Source organism: Hypanus sabinus, chromosome 4 (assembly GCF_030144855.1).
Source record: "Hypanus sabinus isolate sHypSab1 chromosome 4, sHypSab1.hap1, whole genome shotgun sequence".
Classification (NCBI taxonomy): domain Eukaryota; kingdom Metazoa; phylum Chordata; class Chondrichthyes; order Myliobatiformes; family Dasyatidae; genus Hypanus; species Hypanus sabinus.
The window spans coordinates 127,314,733-127,336,174 of record NC_082709.1 but is presented as its reverse complement, the minus strand read 5'-3'; the positions used below and the strand labels follow the sequence as shown (position 1 = coordinate 127,336,174).

Sequence of the window (21,442 nt, the reverse complement as noted above, 5' to 3'; positions counted from 1 at the left end):
TGTGCCACCACAATCGCCCCTTTTCTTATCCTCCACTCCTCTTTCCAAGTAAGACTGAATCAAACTCAGTCATTTCTACAATTAGTAATTCTTTAGAATTTCATCTAAGGAATATCCTTTGGAGGAATATTGGGTGGTGCTTTAGATAAACAAATTTTTCAACTGCCATTTCATTCTTTCCTCCCAGCGAGATAAATTGTTCCGCTTCTCCCTTAGACATCCTTTATGAAAGCTAGTGAACACTGATAGTTAATGATATCAAGAAAGTAAACCATGTTAGGTTCCCTTAGGGCACAGAATAAGACAAACCATGCTGATCTGAACTTCTGTCTTTGTCTTTCCTCCTTTTTCAACAATGCTTCGGGATCAGGGATAACAATTTCATTTCCATCTTCTGGTTCTGAGATGACTAACAAGGCAAATGTGGAAAAACACTCAAGAAGAGGATGGTCACTCTGATGGGATTGTAGGTATAGACCCCTCCTCCCACCCTCCAACAGTCAGCAGGAATTTGAGGAGTAGTCATATACAGTGGAGAGACTGCAGCTCATTGCAAACATGCTAAAATAGTACTAGTGGGAAATTTTAACTTTCCTAATATTCACTAGACCAGCCATAGTGTAAAAGGCATGGACAGAATAGAACTTGTGAAGTGTGTCCAAAAGACCTTATTTTATCAATAAATAGACAGACCTATTAGAGAGGATGCAACACTGGAACTCCTCCTAGCAAATGGGGTAACACAAGTGGCAGAAGTGCCTGTTGGTGAGCACTTCTGATAGTGACCATAATTCTTATCTATTTCTAAAGAGTTATGAAGAAGGATATGACTGGTTCACGGATTAAGGGGCATAGCAAATTTTGGTGCCATTAGGTGGAATCTTGCAGTGGTTGATTAGGTGAGATTGTTTACAGATGGAGTGTCTGTAAATTGGGAGGCCTTTAAGAGAGTGATGTTAAGGGTTCAGGGCCTGTATGTTCCTACGAGGGTTAAGAGCAAGGTTGTCAGATTTTGGGAATATTGGGTGACAAGATATATTGAAGATAGATGTGGGTAGGTGGTGGATTCTGTCTATGTGGACTTTACCAAGGCCTTTGACAAGGTTCCACATGGAAGGCTAGTCCAGAAGGTTAGATCACATGGGATTCATAATTGATTCAGTGGTAAGAAGCACCATACTGTTAGAGGATAATGATATTGGTTTGTTGTCCTACTACCAAATGTGGAGGAATTTTTCCACTGCTTTGAGATGTCACCTGTCATTAATTCAGTCCTCATACAGATTTAGAAAGGCAGGGGTCATTGCTGCCCACAGCCCAAGTTTTACTAAAGGCTATGATGCCACATTGACAACCTTTGCAGTGAGATAATTTGGAGAAGGAAAGCTGAGCGTCGGAGTGGGAGTGCGGTGGAAGCAATTTTGATTTTTTCTTCTCATTGGAGTTAAGAGAAGCTGGACTGCACAGGCGTGTGACATCGGGCAGTGAAGCACGGAAGATTTGAAAGGAACACAGCCTTAGCCAGCAGGCAGCATTGTTTGCGGGCAGAGGAGTGAGCTGGGAGTAGAGTAAAGGCTTAAGGGGTTTGGCTCAACAGGCTTAGGCGGAAACGGGCGAGGCAAGGTAGGTTTAGGTTTCAGTTTTTCCTGTTATTTGAGGAAAGGGGGAAGTATAAGTGTGAGGGCAGCTTGTTATTCTCGGTGTCAGATGTGGGAGGTCCTGGAGTCTCCTAGCCTCCTGGACATCCACATCTGCGCCAGGTGTGCTGAGCTGCAGCTCCTAAGGGACTGTGTTAGGGAACTGGAGCTGCAGTTCAATGACCTTCGACTGGTCAGAGAGAATGGATAGAGAGGAGTTAGAGGCAGGTGGTCACATCGGGGCCACGGGAGGCAGACAAGTGGGTCATGGTTAGGAGGGGGAAGGGGAAGAGTCAGGTACTAGAGAGTACCCCAGTGGCTGTACCCCTTGACAATAAGTACTCCTGTTTGAGTACTGTTGGGGGGTCAGCCTACCTGTGGGAAGCAAGAGTCAGGCACAAAGTCTGGCCCTATAGCAGAAGGGTAAGGAAAGGAAGACGAAGGCAGTAGTAATAGGGAACTCAATAGTTAGGAGGTCAGATAGGCGATTCCGCGGACGCAGTCAGGAGACCCAGATGGTAGTTTGCCTCCCTGGTGCCAGGGTCCAGGATGTTTCTGACAGTGAGAGTAGGAATGGAATGAGGTGGAGGATAAATGCGTGGCTGAGGGATTGGAGCAGGGGGCAGGGATTCAAGTTTCTGGATCATTGGGACCTCTTTTGGGGCAGGTGTGACCTGTACAAAAAGGGCAGGTTGCACTTGAATCCTAGGGGGACCAATATCCTGGTGGGGAAATATGCGAAGGCTACTGGGGAGACTTGGGGGATGGGAATCAAATTGAAGAGACTAGGAGAGTGGAGGTTAGTTCACAAGTAGTGAAAGCTATTAGACAGTGTGTGAGGGAGGATAGGCAGGTGATAGAGAAGGGGAGCACTCAGACCGAAGATGTAGGGGAGAAGGAAGAAAAAGATAATAAAGTTGTTTGCACCATTAGGGATCAACAGAGAGTAAGAGGTGAAGAGTTTCTTAAATGCATCTATTTTAATGCTAGGAGCATTGTAAGAAAGGTGGATGAGTTTAGAGCATGGATTGATACCTGGAACTATGATGTTGTAGCTATTAGTGAAACATAGTTGCAGAAGGGGTGTGATCGGCAACTAAATATTCCTGGATTTCGTTGCTTCAGGTGTGATAGAATGAGAGGGGCAAGAGAGGGAGGTGTTGCTTTGCTTGTCAGAGATAATATTACAGCAGTGCTTTGGCAGGATAGATTAGAGGGCTTGTCTAGGGAGACTATTTGGGTGGAATTGAGGAATGGGAAAGGTGTAGTAACACTTATAGGTGTATTATAGACCAACGAATGGGGAGCAAGAATTGGAGGAGCAAACTTGTAGGGAGATAGCAGATATTTGTAGTAAGCACAAGGTTGTGATTGTGGGAGATTTTAATTTTCCACACATAGACTGGGAAGCCCTTTCTGTAAAAGGGCTGGATGGTTTGGAGTTTGTAAAATGTGTACAGGATAGTTTTTTGCAGGAATACATAGAGGTACCAACGAGAGAAGGGGCAGTGTTGGATCTCCTGTTAGGGAATGAGATAGGCCAGGTGACGGAGGTATGTGTTGGGGAGCACTTCGGGTCCAGTGATCACAATGCCATTAGTTTCAGTATAATTATGAAGAAGGATATGACTGGACCCAGGGTAGAGATTTTTGATTGGAGAAAGGCTAACTTTGAGGAGATGTGAAAGGATTTAGAAGGAGTGGATCAGGACAATTTGTTTTATGGGAAGGATGTAATAGAGAAATGGAGGTCATTTCAAGGTGAAATTTTGAGGGTACAGAATCTTTATGTTCCTGTTAGGTTGAAAGGAAAGGTTAAAAATCTGAGAGAGCCTTGGTTTTCAAGGGATATTGGAAACCTTATTCGGAAAAAGAGGGAGATCGACAATAAATATAGGCAGCATGGAGTAAATGAGGTGCTCGAGGGATATAAAGAATGTAAAAAGAATCTTAAGTAAGAAATTAGAAAAGCTAAAAGAAAATACGAGGTTGCTTTGGCAAGTAAGGTGAAAATAAATCCGAAGGATTTCTACAGTTATATTAATAGCAAAAGGATAGTGAGGGATCCTTCTAGTCTGTCGGCACGGACTAGAAGGGCCCGAGATGGCCTGTTTCTGTGCTGTAATTATTATATGGTTATAGGGATAAAATTGGTCCCTTAGAGAATCAGAGTGGACAGCTATGTGCAGAGGCAAAAGAGATGAGGGGAGATCTTGAACAATTTCTTTTCTTCAGTATTCACTAAGGAGAAGGATACTGAATTGTGTAAGGTAAGGGAAACAAGTAGGGTAGTTATGGAAAATATGATGATTAAAGAAGAAGTACCAGCACTTTTAAAGAATATAAAAGTGGATATATCTCTGGGTCCTGACAGGATATTCCCTAGGACCTTGAGGGAAGTTAGTGTAGAAATAGCAGGGGCTCTGACAGAAATATTTTAAATGTCATTAGAGACGGGGATGGTGCCAGAGAATTGGCGTATTGCTCATGTGGTTCCATCATTTAAAAAGGGTTCTAAAAGTAAACCTAGCAATTATAGGCCTGTAAGTTTGACGTCAGTGGTGGGTAAATTAATGGAAAGTATTCTTACAGATGGTATATATAATTACCTGGATAGACAGGGTCTGATTAGGAACAGTCAACATGGATTTGTGCATGGAAGGTCATGTTTGACAAATCTTATTGAATTTTTTGAAGAGGTTACTTGGAAAGTTGACGAGGGTAAAGCAGTGGATGTTATCTATATGGACTTCAGTAAGGCCTTTGACAAGGTTCCACATGGAAGGTTAATTAGGAAGTTTCAATCTTTAGGTTTTAATATTGAAGTAGTAAAATGGATTCAACAGTGGTTGGATGGGAGATGCCAGAGAATAGTGTTGGATAACTGTGTGTCAGGTTAGAGGCCGGTGACTAGTGGTGTGCCTCAGGGATCTGTACTGGGTCCAATGTTGTTTGTCATATACATTAATGATCTGGATGATGGGGTGGTAAATTGGATTAGTAAGTATGCAGATGATACTAAGATAGGTGGCGTTGTGCATAATGAAGTAGGTTTTCAAAGCTTGCAGAGAGATTTAGGCCAGCTAGAAGAGTGGGCTGAACGATGGCAGATGGAGTTTAATGCCGATGTGTGAGGTGCTATGTTTTGGTAGGAATAATCAAAATAGGATATACATGGTAAATGGTAGGGCACTGAAGAATGCAGTAGAACAGCGTGATCTAGGAATAATGGTGCATAGTTCCCTGAAGGTGGAATCTCATGTAGATAGGGTGGTGAAGAAAGCTTTTGGTATGCTGGCCTTTATAAATCAGAGCATTGAGTATTGGAATTGGGAGGTAATGTTAAAATTGTACAAGGTATTAGTAAGGCCAAATTTGGAGTATTGTGTACAGTTCTGGTCACCAAATTATAGGAAAGATGTCAACAAAATAGAGAGAGTACAGAGGAGATTTACTAGAATGTTACCTGGATTTCAGCACCTAAGTTACAGAGAAAGGTTGAACAAGTTAGGTCTTTATTCTCTGGAGCATAGAAGGTTGAGGGGGGACTTAAATAGAGGTATTTAAAATTATGAGGGGGATAGATAGAGTTGACATGGATAGGCTTTTTCCATTGAGAGTAGGGGAGATTCAAACAAGAGGACATGAATTGAGAGTTAAAGGGCAAAATTTCAGGGTTAACACGAGGGGGAACTTCTTTACTCAGAGAGTGGTAGCTGTGTGGAACGAGCTTCCAGTAGAAGTGGGAGAGGCATGTTCGATTTTGTCATTTAAAAAAAAATTGGATAGGCATATGGACAGGAAATGAATGGAGGGTTGTGGGCTGAGTGCAGTTAGGTGGGACTAGGTGAGAATAAGCGTTTGGCACGGACTAGAAGGGCCAAGATGGACTGTTTCCATGCTGTCATTGTTATATGGTTATATAAAAATCCTGATAAATGGAAAGTGATTTCCGTTTTCTTGGGTTTTGCCAAGAAACTTTATTGAGAGTGAGCAATGTGTTCCAGCAGGGACAGGTTGGTATAGGACATTTTAGCCGAGTATATTTTAGTTGAGGATATTTGATTGTTCTGCTGATCATTGGCTGACTCTCTCATACATTAGAACCCATTTCCTCAAGGTCATTTTGATCATCTGACCTCACAGCCACAATGATCTATTCCGTAGAAGTGCACAATCCAAACAGTAATACAGATATTTCCAACATGCACATGACTAAAATATAGCCTGGCCATGGTAGTCATTATGTATCCAATATCTCTGTCTTTACACTAGTAAAGGAGGCACCTATAGCCTGCACAGTTTTAGAATCTGGTTAAGTCCTGATCAGTGTCAGGATAAAATCTTGATCAACCCCAAGCCAATGCGCATAACCTCCAGTAATTGCCCTTATAATTCCTACCACTGAAATTGAACATTCTTTTGCAGTTGTACCTTTCATATCACTTTTATTTCTTTGTGCTCTGACTCCATTCTTTCACCCTGCCATTTTTCTTTCCAGAGATGAGGGCACAGGAAATATACACAATTGGTATATCACACTGAGCACTGGTGCTCCCCGGGGTTGTGTGCTCAGTCTGCTGCTGAATTATGACTGCACTACCAGATTCAGCTCAATCCTCATCATCAGGTTCACTGATGATACTACATTAGTGGGCCATATTGACAACAATGATGAGCCTGCAAACCAAGAGGAGGTAGAGAGGCTTGTCAGACGGAGCAAGAATAACAGCCTGAGTCTCAATATGGACAAGATAAAATAAATGATTGTGGACCTCAGGAAGGCACAGGTTGACCACTCTCCATTGCGCATCAATGGCTCTGACATGGAGAGTGAACAGTACAAAGTTCCTTGGTGTGCTCATAATGGATGATCTAACCTAAACTCACAACACCCCCCTCACTAGTCAAAAGGCATAGCAACTTCTACAATTTCTGAGGATATTGAGGCGTGCAAGACTCACTGCCCCCATTCTAAAAACTTTTTACAGAACACCATCAAGAGAGTTCCGTCTGGCTGCATCATTTTGTGGTATGGAAGACCCTACGGAGGACAGCAAACACAACTGAGAGGATCTTTGGGATCACATACCCACCACTCCCACTTGCAGCATTTACCAGGAGCGTTGCAGATGAACAGCCTAAAGCGCTGTTGAGGATACCACCTATCCCACAGACTTTTTGACCTACTATCATCAGGAAGAAGGTAAAGAAGCATCAGAACTAGAACTGCTAGGCTGAGTAACACTTTCTTCCCTCAAGTTGTGATATTAATAGGACTGTGAGCTGTTTACTGTACTATTTAACTGTGGTGTGCTTTACTACATGCATAGTTTATGAACATATTATTTTGGTTTATGTGCTGTGTATGATACATGCTGTGTGGGTGCACATGGTTTGGAGGAATATTGTTTCATTTGATTGTACTGTATATATGTACAATCAGATGGCATTAAACTTGAACTTGGTCGCCCATGCTACATTCTGAAGGCTTTTACAGGTTGTATGGACAATAAAGATATCACTACTAAGCTTTATTCTCAATAGATTACGTATCATCACCCAGAATCAGCATTTTCTTTTGTGTATGCTGGTCCACCTCATTAAAAATGTAGCGTTTTGCAGAACTGCCCCTGGAAAAAGTATAGGTTAATTAGATTCATCAGTTTACTAGCACTCAATAAAGCTGTCACCTTTTCCATTGCAGATTTCTACTCCTTCTTCTCAGTTCTAACCCATTTTCTTTTCCTTCAGACTTGTTTACAACCTCCCTACTTCCTTAATTAACAACATCCATGATTTGGATTTATCACTATCATTTTGATTAAAAATATGGCTGCCCTCTTCAAACCTGTCCATCCTTAAAATGCTACAATGTTTCAAAGTACAACAAATAAATACTTGTATTTATTTTGTGGCTTTCACAACTTAAGGATGCCCCAAGTACATTCCAAGTTAGCCACTCTTATAAAGTAAGCAGTATGACATATAAATTACATGCCTCTTAGTGAATTAAGGGTAGCAGAAAAAAATTCAGAATTCATAGTTTTGAAACTGTTACAAAATGGAACATTTCAAAAATATTGCACAGGTAAAGTAGCTAACTCTAAAAGACTCAGTCCTTCTGCTGAATACCAGGATTCGGCTCAAGACAGAAGCCTTCCAGACGTGGCAGAGTATATAATATTTTTCCAACTCTGTATTCAGGTTCTTGTTCAACATTGACCTCTGGAGCCTTATATGTTTAGATGGCATCCCACCCCAGAAAGTTTGCCCTATCTATCCTCTGTGCCCAGTCTTCTTTCACAAAGTTAGGAGAGCCGGAAGGGAGCATGAGAAGGCATGTATGTGAAGAACAGGAAGATGGCTAGAGAGAGGGTAGGACCAATCAGGGATGGTAGAGGGAAAAGGTCCCTTGAGTCAGATGAGGTAGGGAATTCTTAATAAATACCTTGCTCCAGTTTTTGCCAGGAACAGAGACCTTGCCATTTGTGAGGACAGCATAAAAAGGCTGATATGCTTCAACATTTCGAAATTAAGAAAGAGGACATGCTGGAACTTACGGAAAACATTTGGATAGATACACCCATGGTGCCAGACGGGATATACAAAAGGTTACAATGGGAAGTGAGGAAAGAGAATGCTGTGCTTTTGGTGATAATCATTGCATCCTAACTTGCCAGCCGATTGGAGGGTGGCATATGTTATTCCTTTGTTCAAGAAAGGGAATAGGGATAACCTTAGGAAAATTATAAACCAGTGAGTCTTAATTTAGTGATGGGCAAATTATTGAAGTGACTTAGAAACTGGATTTACGTGTGTTTGGAGAAACATATGGTTCATCAGCATGGCTTTGTGAGGGGCAGATTATGCTGTATCAGCCTAACTAAATTCTTTGACGAAGTGACAAACCACAGTGATGAAGGTAGTGCAGTGGATGTGGTGTATATGGATTTTATATAAAAACGGTCATTAAGGTTCCTTATGGTAAACTTATTCAGGAGGCATAGAATCCAGAGAAACCTGGCTGTGTGGAGATGGAATTGGCTTGTCCATAGAAGGTGCTAATGGAGTTTGGTGACCAGCAATGTTTTGCAGGGATCTGTTCTGGGAATCCTGTTCTTTCTGATTTTTATGACTTGGATGAGGAAGTTAAAGGGTGAGTTAGTAAGTTTACAGATGACATGTAGGTTGGTAGAGCTGTAGATGGTGTGGAGGTTGTAGGTTGCAATGGTACATTGACAGGATGTAAAGCTGGGCTATGAAGTGGCAATGGAGTACAACCTAACAAAGTGTGACGTGATTCACTTTGGAAGGTCGAATTTGAAGGCAAAACACAGGGTTAATAGCAGGACTCTTAGCAGTGTGGAGGACTGTAGGATTTTGGGGTCCACATCCATATACCCCACAAAGTTGCCATGCAAGTTGATGGTAGATAAGTATGGTGTGTTGGCCTTCATTTATCGAGGGATTCAGTTCAAGAACCACAAGTTAATGTTGCAACTCTATAAAACACTGGTTAAACTACTTTTAAATATAGTGTTCAGTTCAGGTCACATCATTATAGAATGGATGTGGAAGCTTTAGAGAGGGTGCAGTGGAGATTTACCAGGATACTGCCTGAACTAGAGGGCATGTCTTATGAGGATAGATTGAGTGAGCTGAGGCTTTTCTCTTAGGAGTGAAGGTGGATATGGGGTAACTTGATAGATGATATGAGGCAAAGATAAAAGTGAATAGTCAGAGACTTTTTCTCAGGGTGGAAATGTCTAATATGAGGGGGCATAATTTTAAGGTGATTAGAGAAAAGTCTGCAAGGGATGTCCAAGATACTTTCTTTACACAGAGTGGGATACTTTGCCAGGGGTCATCGTATAAACAAATTTATTTGAGGCATTTAAGAAACTCTTAGATAGAGCTCTGTAGAGAGAATGGTTAGATATTAGAGTTAGATAAAAGGTCGGCACAAGATTGGGGGCTGCAGGACCTGTAGTGTGCTCTAATGTTATATGTTCTCTGTTCTAATGTGAGTCCTGCAGCTACTTTCAAGGCTAACCATTTTACCCCGTTTGTTTTTGCATAAAGGAAATATACCGAACTGGCCTTGATACCAGCAGACATCCTCTTCTCTTCTATGCAAAGTGGCAGTGAAACTTCGGTTTTTATCAGAGTGACAGATGGATTCTTGATTTCATATCGCGGACTTTTTACAATGCAGTTCTTAAATTCAAGTATAGTTTTTTTAAGTAATTAAATGTTCAGTCTTCTGGAAAGGAACAAGTATGGAACAAGCTGACAGAGGAATAAGAAACAAGCTACTAGAGGAATATGGAACTGACTGCCAGCAAAATATGGAACAGGCTGCCAAAGGAAGTGGTTGAGTCAGGTACAATGACAACACTTAAAAGACATATAGTTAAGCGCTTCGATAGGCATGTTTGGAGGAGTATGGGTCAAACGCAAGCAAATGGGACTAGCCTAGATGGGCATCTTGACCAGCGAGGATGAGTTGGTCCAGAGGGCTTGCATCCATGCTATTTGACTCTGCGACTCTACTACAATACTCTTACTCAGTAGATGACAGTGCTATCAATGTGCCATGTTTCATACCTTGAGTATAGAATAAGGGAAGACAAGTCTACTTATTGACACATATCCTCCGCACATCATGAATTCATGAATAACCTTACTCACAATGGTGTCCCCAAACTGAAAGAGGAAATCAATTACTGATAAACTGGCAGAGGAAGCTCTGCAAAACCTCTCTATCGTCCTAAAAGTCAAGCAAATAAAACTATGGAACATTTCACTAGCTTTATAACATGTATCTACAATTACTCATTCTGCACATTTCATCATCCCATGTTCTTACCATTATTTTAATACATAAAGTTCAGTAATTATTTTGTAAGTTCATTACTACATGATACTGATCCAGAACAGGGAGCTGTTTTTTTGCTCAATTCTTGAAGCCCTGTGATACCTAATTTCAACCAAAGTATCACTGGGAATACTGGAAATAGCCAAAGACCCCATGATAAGGAAGTCTAAAAAAATTAGTAAAGTTCCAGCTCATGATTGTTATTTAGTGTTCCACAATACAATATGAATAATTGTTCACTGTTTGAGAAAGTATAGGATTAGTTGTGTATGATAATCCCCTCGATACTTTTCGTGATGATTAATGATTTCAAAACTATTATAAGTATAGAACTGAATTACATCTAACTAATTCATTTGTTAAATAATATAATTTGGCCTTGCAACTTACCTAAATGTTACATTCATTTTTTGACTTTGTATCTTCAGTTTGGCGAACAAGGCTGTAATGCATTCGAAGTCCTCGGTCTTAAAAAGAGAATCCCGATGTTCCATTAAAGTAACCCTGGGGAAAATGAAGTAAGGTAACATACTCAATACAAAAAGATTAAACTAAAAAGCAACAAATTTTCATTGGATACTCCTACTGTAACTTTGGCAGAAATGCCGCAGGAACTTTCTAAAAATGGATTCAAGGTGAAACAGATTAGGGCAACTGCTGCAGAGCCACGGAGAATAAAGGTAAGTAATTATCATTTCACAGGTGTCTCATTCTGGTAATGCAATGGAAAATCTAAGTTGTTCCAGGAATGAAACATGGTGATCAGTCCTCGGACAACATGGTCCAAAGGTAGCATTACCCTGATGCAAAATTTTCATCACATATGACTCATTCCTAAAATGCTGAGCCAAATAGCTGTTACTCCACTTCATTTCCCTCCCCAAAAAATCAAATTTAAATTGCATAACTCTGAAAGAAATTATACAACTGAATCTTTAAGCAACTAATCTTCCAGATTACAATGAGCAAAGACTCTCGCAGAAAATCATCTTTTATCTCCCTTGCAAAATAAAGTATCACTATCTGAAAATTTACCGCAACAAGATGTGGACTCACCAGCAAGATATCAAGAGAAAATGTTTTAAAGGAAAATAATGTATCATTTTCCAAAAACTTACTTATAAGAACTAAATTACTTCCAATACAATGCTAAAATGTCAATTCAGAAAGTGACTCATTTTTCTCCACCATACATATCTATATGGGTATTCTATTTCTAATATTGGCTGAAAATTGTGACATCTGTTCACAAATAGATACCAACTAAATGCAATCACTTTGATGGTTAAACAAGTTTTTCTTTCCAAAGAAATAGTTCAGTATTATTCATTTTGATATGTATTATCAAACTACGTATTGAAGAAAATGCACTGTGATCAAAGATTTAAAGAAAGCCTAAGCCTTTATACTTTTGCATATCATTTATCAAAATGAAAGCTTTGGTCTAATTCACATGCATCCTAGAGTAATAATATGTCAATAGATTTTATTTCAGCTATTCAACAATTCATACCTGAAATCTCCCTTTACGTTCAATGGGTTGATAATACTCATTTGTATGCTTTTCTGCTCATAGCATGAAGATTCACATTTAATAGTGTCCTAGAAAATTGTGAAAAACATAATACAAAAGAAAATTATTTACTATAAAGCTCTCAAATGCTTACAAATTCAAAAACAACCGAACTCAAAAAAAGAGCGATTGATAAAATGAAAAGGAGTATTCAATAGCAAAAGACAAAACATAAAAGTTCAGAAAGGATTTTCATTTAACATGAATAAGAGGAATTTCTTTAGCCAGAGAGTGGTGGATCTGTGGAGTTCTTTGCCACAGTCAGCTGTGGAGGCCAAGTCTTTATGTATATTTAAGGCAGAGGGTTGATAGGTTCTTGATTGGTCAGGGCATGAAGGGATACAGGGAGAAGGCAAGAAGTTGGGGCTGAAAGGAAAATTAGATCAGCCATGATGAAATGGCAGAGCAGACTCAATGGGGCAAATGGCCTAATTCTGTTCCTGTATCTTATGGTCTTATGATCAGTTGATACCAGATTAACACTGCAGCTGAATTCTCATTTCAAGGTAGATAACTCAGTAAAAGAAACCATTCTGAACTGAGCTATTTTCTGTGATTATTTTCTGTTATAATTGTTCTTCTCCTCCAAATTAAAACTAGGGAGAAAATAACAAAAATCATAGAAAACAACTCCCATTCTGTGAACACAAGATTAGACTTTCTATGAAGGACCAAAGCATGAATAAAAATCAACTTGGATTGGAATTATGTTGAAGAAAAATTGGAAGCACACTGATATGGTGTAAATGTTGTAAGCAAATGAATGGCAATGTATGAATGTAGTGTGTTTTACAAATAAAATATATTTTGAGAGAAAAAAACTGTACTCACAATTAAGATATAAAGAAGACCAAAAACAAATTTTTGAAAGATGCACAGACATCAGATTGCAAATTATTATTGACTTACAGTTGGATTTATCTTGGTTATTTGTGATATTAGTGAAAATGTTGTTGTTGAGCACACTATTCCTTTCTTTAATCTTGATACAAAAATTAGTAGAGCTCTTTCTGGGTTCAGGAAATGGCTTGTGAATTCCACATTTATATCAACATAACTCCTGCTTAAAATAAATGATTATCATTCAATAAACAGAAACCTATCAAATACCATACATTAAGTCAACAAAAGCAAATTGCAGCTCTTGCAATTAGGATTATCTGAAATGCCACTAATGTGGAGTTGTATCTCCGAGTAATAAGATGTACAAAGATATTATGCGTTGACCTCATAAAGTTTAAATTTCACTTTCAACACTAACTTGTGTTCACAACTGTATTTGCTATTAGAAATGTTTAGTTTCACTTTCCAATTCTGCTATTGAAATCACATGCAGAGAATTTCAATAGTTTTATTAAAATCATCACATATGATACTGGAGAAGTTCAGTGAGTCAGGCAACATCTATGGAGGGAAATAGGAAGATAATGCTTCAGATCAAGATCTTTTCTCTGTACTGGCTAGGGCCAGACTGTGAGATCTTGAAACGTAGTGAAAGCCACATAGGACATGATGTCAGTGGAGACAAGTACTAGGTGATAATTTTATCAAGGTGACAACATAAGAAACTAAGTTCTATTGTGTGTTTTGCTCACAGATGCCCAATTACTGATCAATTCTAAAAATATATACTCATTGATGTTTCCCATGTTACAAGACTCAGTTTTTCACAGTCCTGTAATATTGCAATTCTATCATGAAAGTCCTGAAATTAAGAAATTCAGGTCTTTACAGAATTGCAAAACAATGCCATCCTCTGGACTAAGTATGGAATTTCACTCATATTTACAGAGTTTTGATCCAAAGCAAATCCATACTAAATTACCTCACAACAAAAGCTCAGTGTGAGTATTTGCTTTATCAAAGTATTAAGTCTCAAAATTGATCAGCACTTGCGAAAGAATGTTTGTTAGTTCTTCAGCCTTACAGGAGAAAATAAACTTAGCTTAGCAAAATATACATATCACGAGTGCAGGTAAGGGAGACAAAGGGTAATGGTGGAGTAAAGGTTGGGGGAGGAGCAGGGGTATAGGGAGTAGATATCCGCAGGTTCAGAATGATTTAGGGAATGACTGATAAGCAGAAGAAATAGTCAAGTATCTACAGAAGGGTCAGGGTGAAATCAGTCTGTGAGGACCTAGTGAGCTAGTCAGGAACGCAAATAGCATTTTGGGATAGTCATTCAAGGGTAGTGATCAACATTTGAAATGAGGATAGTCATGTCCGAATGTAATCATCAAGAAAGTAGATGAGAGTCTGAAGTGGCCATTGATCATCATAGCACACAAGATACCAGAGCAACACACACAGAATTCTGAAGGAACTCAACAGGTCAGGCAGCATCTCCGGAAATGAATAAGCAGTTGATATTTCAGGTTGAGACCTTTCATCAGGACTCAATTATTTATTCATTTCCATAGATGCTGCGAGATCTGTTGAGTTCCTCCAGCATTTTGTGCATGTTACTCTGGATTTCCAGCATCTGAAGAATCTCTTTTGTTTATATAAGATGCCAATTATCCCATTGAATACATGATTTTGATTTTTGTGAAACAGTTTGGCTATCTCTATTACTCTCATTTTTCCAACAGGGCAGGTAAATTATTTTTCTGCAAATGCCTACATAATTTATTTTTGAAGGTTCTGATATATGCTAATTATACCACATTTACAAGTAATGAATTTCAGATCATAACTACTCTCTGTGTAAGAAATGATTTTCCTCACATACTCCCTGATTCTTTTCCCTTTTACATTTTAGCTCTGTTCCCTGATCCAAAAACAATTCACTTATGCAACCGATTCTATTTATCCTATCAAAACTCATGTTGATGGCATATACTTCCATCAAATATCCTCTTAACATTACTTTTCTCCAAGGAAAATACTCACTGCTTATGCATACTAATATACTGTATATTAAAAATATACTAAAAATATACTAAAAAGAAACACAGTGGTTCTTGTACTGACCTTAGTGGAAAGGTGTTGGACTAGGGGAAAAAACTTAGGAGCAGGGATTGCACAGTTGTAATTCACTGAGGGAGAACTAAATACTAATTGTAAAGGGGATTTAGATGAATGGGGTTCTAAGCACCACACATTCACCCCTTGCCCACCCCCGTGCAATTGACATGGGCACTCAATCTACTTGTGGGTACATAGGGTCAGTTGTGTCAGACCTGCATAGGCAGGCACCTCTCAGTATCCACCCAGCTAACAGGAGTCACTTGCCACATGCTTCCAAGTCATCACTTGCACAGTATTTAAACTCAGCTCTCATCCACAGCCCTTTGTTCACCCATCAAACCAGCCAGCTTCATCCAGTTCCTCTAGTCATTTGTTACCTTGTTGCTTTGTTGTGCTAAGTATCTGTTCTCTCATTTTTTTGGCCCCTCATGGCTTGTTATTTTGCAATTTATTAGTAAAATATCATTTACTGCTACAGTAAATCATCTCTGCTGCTCTGCTTTTAAGTTAAGCCTCCTTTATACTTCCTGATAATTGCCCTGGAGAGCTCCACTGTACAATCCTTGTCCAAACTGAAGAGACCACAAGCCTCCAGACCTTAAACGCTGGAGCTTCAGATCGTCCTTCTGTGACAGCTTGTGAGAACTGCACACAAGTTTTACTCTTATTAAATATCTCTCATTTGGAGGCATTTAAAGGGTTTAAACATAATTTAATTAAAAATTAATTATTGGGAACAAAGACAAGATACATCTAGATAAAGAGCATCAACATACAGTAAATTAATTATAACATGAAAATAAATGAAATAATGAAAAATAAATAACCATCATAGTCAAAACTTACAATCTATTTCAAATGAATAGGGTTATCACTTGTACATCTGCCATAGCACTTATAAAGCTGAGAAGATGTACCCTAAATGAATCTAGTCCCTTAGCTTAGTATGATCTAGAGTTATCAGTGGGCTCAATGATTATTCCAGTGACAGTGGGAAATCAGGTGCCCTTGCTTCTTACTTGCAGTACATGGAAGTGCAGAAGGCAAGACTTCCATTGACACTGCAGCATCAGTGGCTCAGTAATTATGATTTTGCGTATCATTTGAAATACACATAAAATTAAATCACAAAATGTATCATTTTCACAGTATTTTGTGAAGAAACTATCTTGCAAACATCTCAAAATCTGATCGGTTTGCTAGCTGTCGATTAGTATAATGGAAAAGGATGCACACCTGGTTCTCACAAATAACATTTTCAAATTAATCTCAAAATTGTAGTCAGTTTCACGCAATAATAATGCTAAAAACTTTCATTTTAAAACTGCTAAAAGCTGCGTACATTTCAGAAAGGGTTTCCTGTTGAATGATCCCAACTCCCAACACAAAGAAACAAGGTGTTTGGAAATTTTGGCCATATTATACCATTTTGTTAGCATAATGGAAAAGAAAATGTTGGATCTGTCAGCCACCCTGAAGCAATCCCTCCTTGTTATCTTTTATCTGGGCTAGAGGCAGAACACCTAATCTTTTTATCCAATAGCATGGGTTGTGAACCATGTGAATCCTCTTGCAGAGGTAAAACCATAAATTATCTGTGACTATCTTAGATATCTGGCAAGGCTCCACTTGGGTTTGTAAAGTAATAAAATGTTTAGCTGAAATTTTGTAACATAGATTGTTAGGGAAAAATTACTCTATCAGAAAAAATGTATGGGAAGCAGAACTCAAAGACGGCAGATATTAAACAGAACATGTTGTCTCCATAAGTACAAACTAAATCAAAGAGAACACATATCAAATCATAATTTACCTTGCTGGAATTGACACTTTGTTTCCATTGGGCAACGAGAAACTTCCTGCATCTTTCCCTACTATTATTGCAAAATAAACTACGCGTTTGTCAATTGGATTTTGCAATCGAATCTGCATTAAAAAATAATAATTAGTTTATCTTTGACAGACTTTATTATACAGTGTTCAGGGATTTTTAAAATGCCTGATTCTACATATTTCCATAAACCTTTCAATAAAACATCTCTCATGAACCCTTCTTCAATTGGTATATTAACAAACAACAAATCACCAAGTATTTGGTGATGACATAAATTGAGGTAGTCTTCACCAAATAGGTTGACATAAAGATTGAAGACATAATGGACAGCAAGAAAGGCTATCAAAGCTTGTAGTGGGATCCAGATCAACAGGAAAAATGGCAATAGGCACTGAAGAGTGCAGAACAGAGGGATCTGGGAATACAGATCCATAATTGCTTGACTGCAGCATTACAGATAGATAGGGTTGTTTTTGATGCATTAGTCTTCATAAATCAAGGTATTGAGCACATGCATTGGGAAGTTATGATGACATTGTACAAGATGCTTGGTCAGACCTAATTTGGAGTATTGTGTGCAATTCTGATCACTTACCTACAGGAAAGACATCAATAAGATTGAAAGAGTACAGAGAAAATTTACAAGGATGTTGCCAGTACTTGAGGACCTGAATTATAGGGAAGGGGGGGAATAAGTTAGGACTTTATTCCCTGGTGCATAGGAGAATGAGGGGAGATTTGATTGAGGTGAACAAAATTATGAAGGGTATAGTATTAAAATGCACGAAATCGCATCAGTTTCTGAGGTTTAGATGCTCTAACTCTCTGGAATATGGCTATCTGGTGTGGCCGCTTTAAGGAGTCAGAACTGTCCCATTAATTGGCAGCCACATTTTGGCACCAGGATTTCAGTGTTTAAGCAGCATCTGAATGGAGATTTGGTGCTCAATTGTAAGCTCTACTTGGATTATTGTCTAGCATCTAGTTTAATATTCTATTCTTGTTTCTGTCTTACATGTGTCTTGATTCCAGCCCTGGATACTCCAGCACTTGGGGCCAACCATCCTCACCTAAATCTCCTGTCACAGTATGATTGACCAAAAAGTGGACCCAGCAGGGTATTGGAGTCTCTCACCCACTGTGGCCAACCAGAGAGAAAGGATTTCTAGACAGAGCCTGGAGATACATAACCTCCTGGTTGCCTTGTGGCAACTTTCACAAGGGGGAAGCCAGAGTGCTCAGGTGAGGCTGCTGGTCACTCTGTGGAGCCTGAAGAGATTAGACGCTGACCCGGGTTCTTCCCGTGGCTTCCTCTGTAAGAGATCATTAGTGTTTGAACTCCAGCCATCCCGGTTCCCTTCAGAGAGCGAAAAGGTAGCCTTCATTATCTTCCTCCTGAATGGGAGATCCCTGGCCTGAACCACCATGTATTGAGCACAAAGGTTGATTTGCTTGGATTTGGAGGAATTTATGGCCGTCACGACATGAGGAAGGTGTTCCATTAGCTCGCTTGAGCCAGCCAAGCCTTGCCTGACGAAGGTGTGTCAGGGTAGATGGCTGTCGGCCAACTACGTTATTGACTTTTAGACTTTGGCCCAAGAGAGTAGCTGAAGCAGGGAAGCCTTGGCAACTCTGTACTGTCACGGACTCTGAGACAAACTAAAGGATGCCCTCACCCTGAGAGAGCCTGCAGAGGACTTGGAGGTTCTGATCAGCCAGTCCATCTGGCTCAATAATTGTCTGGCTGGGTGAAAGTGGGACTACTTCCAGAGGTCAAAGAGGGCTAGCCTGAGCCTGGCCTCAATGCATCGCAGTTCCACTCCCTGATCTCATACAATGTCCAGTCCACCTCCTGCTCAGTACCTGACGAGTCAATGCAAATTGTCTGCACAAGACTCTCCATCTTCAAGGTCCCAGCATCAGAATCAAGGTTGCTGGTTTACTGTGAGGAAACAGGTCACCTGTGGGCCAAATATCTGAAGCTGCAGCTTTAAGGAGATCGGCTAAGACCATCCAGTGTTGGGAGGACAGTGACAGTAGCAGCCACTACTCCCAACCCCATGGATTCTGGTATCACACTGAAAGCAGAGATCTCTTCGGATAAGTACCAAATAGAGGTGAATGTTTTGTGGGCGCTAAGGCAGCTGGTAATTTCCTGGAGTTGGGGATCGCCTGTTGGTTCAACATAGCACTGCAGAAGTTGAGCCAGTCAATGCTCACAGCTGCTCTGGATAGTCGTCTGCTAAGTTTCAAGCAGATCCAGCAGCAAATAATAGTTTTGCGGATGAGGATTGAGGATCATGTGGAGGACATTAGTTTCCAAATCATCGGTTTGTCTCTCATACCTCTGATCCTCAAGCACCTTTGGTTGTCCCAGCATAACCCTTCTGTGAACTGGAAGGAAGGGAGAATTATTGCCTGGTCCAGTCATTGCAAGAGGTTATATTTTCAGTGTGGTGTTCCAACCCTCAGACTCCCCCGACCAACGACCAATGAGGGGACAGACTTCAGTTTCAGGTAATCTGAAGCATTCTGGAGACCCAGTCCAGCCCTCAGACAGACAAGCTGTTTCCAGCCATTGGCTATAACCATCCAATGTGAAACAAGTCCAATCATTCCTGGGATTTGCCAGCTTCTACCAGATGTTCCTCAGCTACCTTAGCTCAAGAGCAGCTCCACTGTCAGTTCTAAGAAATCAATGGGTCCTTTTGTTTGGACTACCAAAATGGAGGCTGCATTTGCAGAAGTCAAACAGCTCCCATCTTGGTTTCACCTAACCCAAACCTTCCCTTCATCATGGAGGTGCATGCATTGTATCAAAGGACACCTTCAGAAAATAAGCTGCACCCATGTGCATTCTTCACCGGCTATCACCGGCAGAGATGAACTATGACATTGGGAATAGAGAGCTGCTTATGGTTAAGTTGGTTTTCAAGGAATGGTGTCACTAGCTTGAAGGAGCTAAGAACCGTTTTATCGTTTGAACAGACTACAAGAACCTGGTTTATATTCAGGAGGCCAAGAGAATGCATTTTAGACGGGCCAGGTGGTTTCTTTTCTTTAACCCCTTTAATTTTACCCTGACCTATCGATCGGGGTCAAAAATTCAGAAACAGATGCCTTGTCCTGTCAGTTTGATAAACCCAAACAAGAGGCAAGCTAACCACCAGTTTGTTCGTATTCATGTCATGTTTTTGGAGGGTGTTCAGTATGCTGGCTGGGGCAATAATAAGTCTTTCCTGTGTTCCACTCAGGTCCAATGGCCAGATGGAGTGGGCCAACCAAAAATTGTAATGAACACTAAGATGCCAGGCCTCAGAAAGACCAGATGTGTGGTGCGACCATTTGATGTGGGGCAGAGGTCGCCCAGAACACTTTACTGCATTTGGCACATGGGATGTCTCTGTTTAAATACCAATTTGGATATTCTCCGCCACTCTTCTCTGAGCAGGAGGTTGAGTTTGGAGTTCCTGCAACTGAAGATCTCGTTCAACGCTGCAAGGAGGAATGGACTAGAGCAAGGGAGATTTTTGTTAACCTCTATCCACAAAACTGAAGTAAAGGCTAACCTTTAAGAGAAGACTGGGTCCAGCTTTGCATCTTGGGAAACAAGCTTGACTATCTACACAGAATTTGCCATTGAATGAAGTCTAGCAAATTGGCACCCAAGCTCATTGGACCCTTCAAAGTTCTCAAAAAAAAGTAAACCCAGTGGCCTACACCTTGCAGCTCCCCAAGACTCTCAAAATCAATCCCACTTTCCACATTTGCAAATTAAAACCTGTCAACATCAGCCATTTAGCTCCACCGCCATCAGTCCCACCATCACCCAGAATTGTCAATGGTAAACAAGTCTTTCCCATGAGAAGAAATTTGGAATCACAAATTATTCAGGATGTTCCACAGTTCTTCGTGGACTGGGAAGGATTCAGACCCAAGGAATGGTGCTAGGTTCCTGGAAGTGACAACTTGGATCCAGCTCTCATCCACGATCTCCTTCACCGTCTCTCCAAGCAAGCAGGGCCAATAGAAGAGGGGGAGGGGTCCTGTTATGATATGCACCCAACCACACCAGCTTTTGTGGTTTAGATGCTCTAAATCTCTGGAATATGAAGAACTGGCACAGTCCCTTTAAGATTTCAGGACCATCCCGCTAATTTGCAGCTATGTTTTGGTACCAGGCTTTCAATATTTAAGGAGCACCTGAACTGAGTTTCAGCACTCAATTATCAGCTCTACCTGGATTATCATCTAGCATTTAGTTTATTATTCTGTTCTCATTTCATTTTCGTATCGTGTCTCTATTCCAGCCTCGGATACTCTAGCACTTGAGTCCTACCATCACGAGTAGATACAAGTAAATGCAAGCAGGCTTTTTCTACTGAGGATTGGTTAGATTAGAGCTAGAGATCTTGGGTTAAGGATGAAAGGTGAAATGTTTATGGAGAACATGAGTGGAGCTTCACTCGAGGGTCATGACAGCGTGGAATGAGCTGCCAGCTGAAGTGGTGGATGCTGGTTCGATTTCAACATTTAAGAGAAGTTTG

The 21,442-nt window shown here is 40.2% G+C and overlaps 1 protein-coding gene across 1 annotated transcript in view; it reads right to left on the bottom strand.

The window, feature by feature from the left end:
- The window catches only part of LOC132393191 (cilia- and flagella-associated protein 47-like), a 595,459-nt gene that overhangs the window by 347,202 nt on the left and 226,815 nt on the right, over nucleotides 1-21,442 (bottom strand). The window contains exons 37-40 of the mRNA XM_059968130.1: nucleotides 16,875-16,987; nucleotides 13,001-13,151; nucleotides 12,032-12,120; nucleotides 10,909-11,022 (exon numbers count right to left, since the gene is read on the bottom strand). Of these exons, the coding sequence (XP_059824113.1) occupies nucleotides 10,909-11,022; nucleotides 12,032-12,120; nucleotides 13,001-13,151; nucleotides 16,875-16,987 (467 nt within the window). The remainder of the gene's footprint in view (nucleotides 1-10,908; nucleotides 11,023-12,031; nucleotides 12,121-13,000; nucleotides 13,152-16,874; nucleotides 16,988-21,442) is intronic.